The sequence below is a fragment of the Penaeus monodon genome, chromosome 23, assembly GCF_015228065.2.
Source record: "Penaeus monodon isolate SGIC_2016 chromosome 23, NSTDA_Pmon_1, whole genome shotgun sequence".
Lineage (NCBI taxonomy): Eukaryota > Metazoa > Arthropoda > Malacostraca > Decapoda > Penaeidae > Penaeus > Penaeus monodon.
In genome coordinates this window covers 15,469,784-15,473,909 of record NC_051408.1, presented here as the reverse complement: position 1 = coordinate 15,473,909, position 4,126 = coordinate 15,469,784, and the positions used below count along the sequence as shown (strand labels likewise).

General features: G+C 57.3%; 1 protein-coding gene across 1 annotated transcript in view; it reads right to left on the bottom strand.

Annotated features, from left to right (window-relative positions):
- Positions 1–4,126, bottom strand: part of LOC119588147 (twitchin-like) — a gene marked incomplete in the record, with an annotated part of 124,648 nt that overhangs the window by 26,836 nt on the left and 93,686 nt on the right. Inside the window, 7 exon segments of the mRNA XM_037936853.1 lie at positions 26–607; positions 729–1,316; positions 1,507–1,673; positions 1,786–2,503; positions 2,636–3,238; positions 3,351–3,635; positions 3,776–4,078. Of these exon segments, the coding sequence (XP_037792781.1) occupies positions 26–607; positions 729–1,316; positions 1,507–1,673; positions 1,786–2,503; positions 2,636–3,238; positions 3,351–3,635; positions 3,776–4,078 (3,246 nt within the window).

The window sequence follows — 4,126 nt, the reverse complement described above, 5'->3', positions numbered from 1 at the left end:
AGCGCGGGCGCGCGACGCCACTCACCGAGGACGATGACCTCGACGTCGGCGCTGTCCTTGCCGTTGCAGTTCTCGGCCATGATGGTGTAGGTGCCGCTCTCCTCGCGCGAGGCGCCCGACACGCGCAGCTTGGTGTTGTAGTCGCTGTACTTGATGAGGATGGCGCCGCTGGGCTTGATGTCCTTCTTCTTGAGCTGCCACTTCTTGTCGGGCACGGGCTCGCCTGAGATGTTCACGTCGAAGTTGAAGCTCTGGCCGGCCTTGATGCGCACCGGGTTCAGGTTGGTGCGGTCGATCTTGGGCGGCATGTTCCTCGGCTTGACGGTGACGGGCGGCGTGGTGTTGGACGGCAGGCCGGGCCCGGCGGGGTTCACGGCGCGCACGCGGAACTCGTACGTCTCGCCCTCGATCAGGTCGGGCACGGAGCAGCTGGTCCTGCTGGCCGGCACCTCGCACGCCTTGTCCCAGCCGCCGTACTTGTCCTTCTTCTCGATGATGTACTTCTGGATGGGCGCGCCACCGTCGCTCTTCGGGGGCTCCCACTTGAGGTCGACCTTGTTCTGGTCGTAGTCGGCCACCTGCAGGTTCTCGGGCGCGCCTGGCTCCTCTGTGAATAAAGGTTAGAAACAATAAGAAAGAAGAAAACATTTTAGTGGATGTCATATAAATAAAAGAGCCACGTGTATCGAGGTGTATTGCAAAGCACACGACGAATCCTCTGTGTTTACCGTAAGGATCCTTGGCGAGGACAGGCTCCTCGGCCTTCAGGGGCTCAGACTCGCCCTCGGCGTTGACGGCGCGGACCCTGAACTGGTACTCATTTCCGGGGGTGAGGTTGTTGAGCTCGGCGCTGGGCTCGGGGCCGTTCGAGCGCCCGGCAGGAACCCAGAGCCCAGTGTTGGGATCCAGCTTCTCCACCTGGTAGTACTCGATGGGGCTTCCGCCGTCGTCCTTGGGGCGCTTCCACTTGAGCTTGCATCCAGTGCCACGGACGTCGGACACCTGGATGGGGCCCTCGGGCGGCATGGGCTTGTCGGTGACGGTCACGCGCACGGTCACCTGGTCCTTGCCAGAGCTGTTAGTGGCCTGGATGGTGTACTCGCCGGTGTCATCGCGCACCGCTTCTCGGATCACCAGCTTGGAGTTGTAGTCCACGTTGGTGATGTTGACGTGGCGGTTGGAGTCCAGCTTGCGGTTGTCGAAGGTCCAGGTGACGGACGGAGGAGGCTCGCCGGAGATGTCGCAGTCGTACTTGATCATGGAGCCCGCGGACACGGTGATGTCGCGCAGGTTCTTGCGGTCGATCCTCGGAGGAACTACAGAGAGGGTATAATGCATTAGTCCCATGTACTTCAGTAAAGTGACCGCGTGCCCTTCATTAAATATACTAATCCCTTTTTTAGTGACTTGGTATATTATCATAGAATTATTTTCTTTGAAACCTTAAACAACCACCCGTTTCAATCGTATAGCCCGAAAAAACATGAAAGCGGACTCAATACGCACCGAATCTGGCCTTGGCAGTGATGGTCTTGCTCGGGTCGCCAGGCTCTCCGGGTCCGGCGCGGTTGACGGCGATGGCGCGGAACTGGTACTCCATGCCTTCCGTCAGGTTGGTGATAGAGGCCTTGCATTCGGGGCCGTCAGACTCACCAGCCTTCTCCCACAGATTGCTATGGGGGAGGAGATTGTTACTTTTCCAAGCTAAATCTTAGGGGAGAGTAGTGTGTATATAAATATGAGTGTGCATAAATGGATGGATAAAAAAAAAAAAAAATTACTTACGTGTACTTATCCCTCTTCTCAACAACGTAGTGAGTGATGGGAGAGCCGCCATCGTCAATGGGTTCGGTCCACTTGATGTCGATGCGCGTGGCGTCCCAGTCCGTGGCCTGAGGAGCTCCGGGCCTGCCAGGAACAGTGAAGGGGTCCTTGGCCGTGATGGGCGAGAGCGTCACCAGCGGTTCGGATTCGCCCTCCTTGTTGAAGGCCTTCACGCGGAACTCGTACTCGTGTCCGGGAGTGAGGTCAGTCACCTCCATCTCGGGGTTGCTGGACTTGCCCACTGGCAGCCACAAGCCCATGTCGGGATCGAACTTCTCGACGATGTAGCCCTCGACAGGCACGCCGCCGTCGTCCTTGGGTGGCTTCCAGTTGAGCTTGCATCCTTCCTTGTGGATGCCGGACACCTCAAGAGGTCCTTCGGGCTTGCCAGGCTTGGAAATGACGGTGATGCTGACTTCGGCCTCGTCGCGGCCGTGCTGGTTAGTGGCCACGATCTTGTACACGCCAGAGTGCTTGCGGAGAGGCTCATCGTTGATGTATTTGGTGTTGTAAGGAACGTTCTTGATGGAGATGGTGTTGGTCTCCTTGACAGACTTCTTACCAAGGAACCATTCGGTCTCAGGAACGGGCTCACCAATCACCTTCACGTCGATGAGGATGGGCTCTCCCTCGCGAACCGTCAGATCGCGGAGGTTGCGGCGGTCGATCTTAGGAGCCACTGTTGGGAAAGGAATCATTAGAAAGGGTCTGGTTTAAGAATTTCACTGGCTAATGTATTCACATATCCGATATTTCTGAAATTACCTCAACGATAGAGAAAGAAATAATAGGAAGAGTCTGCAATACTTACACTTCCTAGGCTTGCAAGTAACGGGCTTGCTAGGCTCAGATGGATCTGAAGGGCCAGCCTCATTGACGGCTCGGACGCGGAACTCGTAGGTCTCGCCCTCGTCCAGGTTGTTGACACGGCCCTTAGGCTCCTGACCCCTGACCTCGGCCGCCTTGATCCACTTGCCGGAAGCCTCGTCGCGCTTCTCGATAATGTAGCCCGTGATGGGGGCGCCGTTGTCCTTGGCCGGCTTGGTCCACTTGAGCTCGACGAAGTCCTTGTCCCAGTCGGTGGGCTCAGGCTTGCCTGGGGGATCTGGGGGATCGAAGGGGTTCTTGGCGATGATGGTGTCCAAGCCCTCCAGAGGCTCAGACTCGCCCTCGCTGTTGATGGCCGACACGCGGAACTTGTACTCGTGGTTTGGCTCCAGGTTCTCGACCACCATGTTGGGCTCGCGGGACCTGCCTGCTGGGACCCAGCGGCCGGTCTCGGTGTCCAGCTTCTCTACGATGTACTGCTCAATGGGGGCACCGCCATCGTCCAGAGGCTCCTTCCACCTGAGTGTGCATCCCTCCTTGTGGACGTCGGACACCTTGAGTGGTCCCTCTGGCTTGCCGGGCTTGTCTGTGTAGGCAAAGACAGATTTCAATTAAAATATTATTGGTGTTGCATCAGCTGGTAAATCATATATTCCGTGTCAGGACAAAACAATCACCCTGAAGCAAGAAAACCTTACCAAGAACGATGACTTCAATGGTGACCTCGTCCTTGCCGGCTGTGTTCTCAGCCTTGATGACGAAGGTGCCGTTGTGGGCGCGAGTGCAAGACGGGATGACCAGCTTGGTGCGGTGGTCCTCCTCGTCGATCTTGATGCCGTCCTTGTCGCCCTCCTGGCGGGCCTTGTTGATGAACCACGTCTTCTTGGGGACGGGCTCGCCGGTCACGCGGGCGTCGAACTTGATCATCTGGCCGGCGCGCACGCGGATGTCGTCCAGGTTGGAGCGGTCGATCACGGGGGCAACTGCGGAGGACAAGCAGGGAAAGATGGGAATTAATGAAGTTCCTGCACTAGATTTCATAAAATTTGGTAATAAGATTGGTGCAGCTACTCTAACAAATCTATTCTCAGACATTGATGATAAACAGCAAGAAGATACATACGGAACTTGGCCTTAGCAGTGAAGTTATCAGAAGGATCTGAAGGCTTGCTCTGGCCGGCCTTGTTGACAGCCTTGACGCGGAACTGGTAGGTCTGGCCCTCGGTGAGGTCTTCCACCTTGAACTCGGGCTTGCTGCTCTTGGTGTCGCAGTGCTTGACCCACTTGGAGGAGAACTTGTCCTTCCTCTCGATGATGTAGTGGGTGATGGGGGCGCCGCCGTCGCTCTCGGGGGCCTTCCACTTGAGGTCGCACCACGTCCGGTCGTAGTCCTTCACCTCGGGCTTGCCGGGCTTGCTGGGAGGATCTGCGGGGACACGGGGTTAGGGCACGGGGCTCTGGCTGGGCCTCGGCA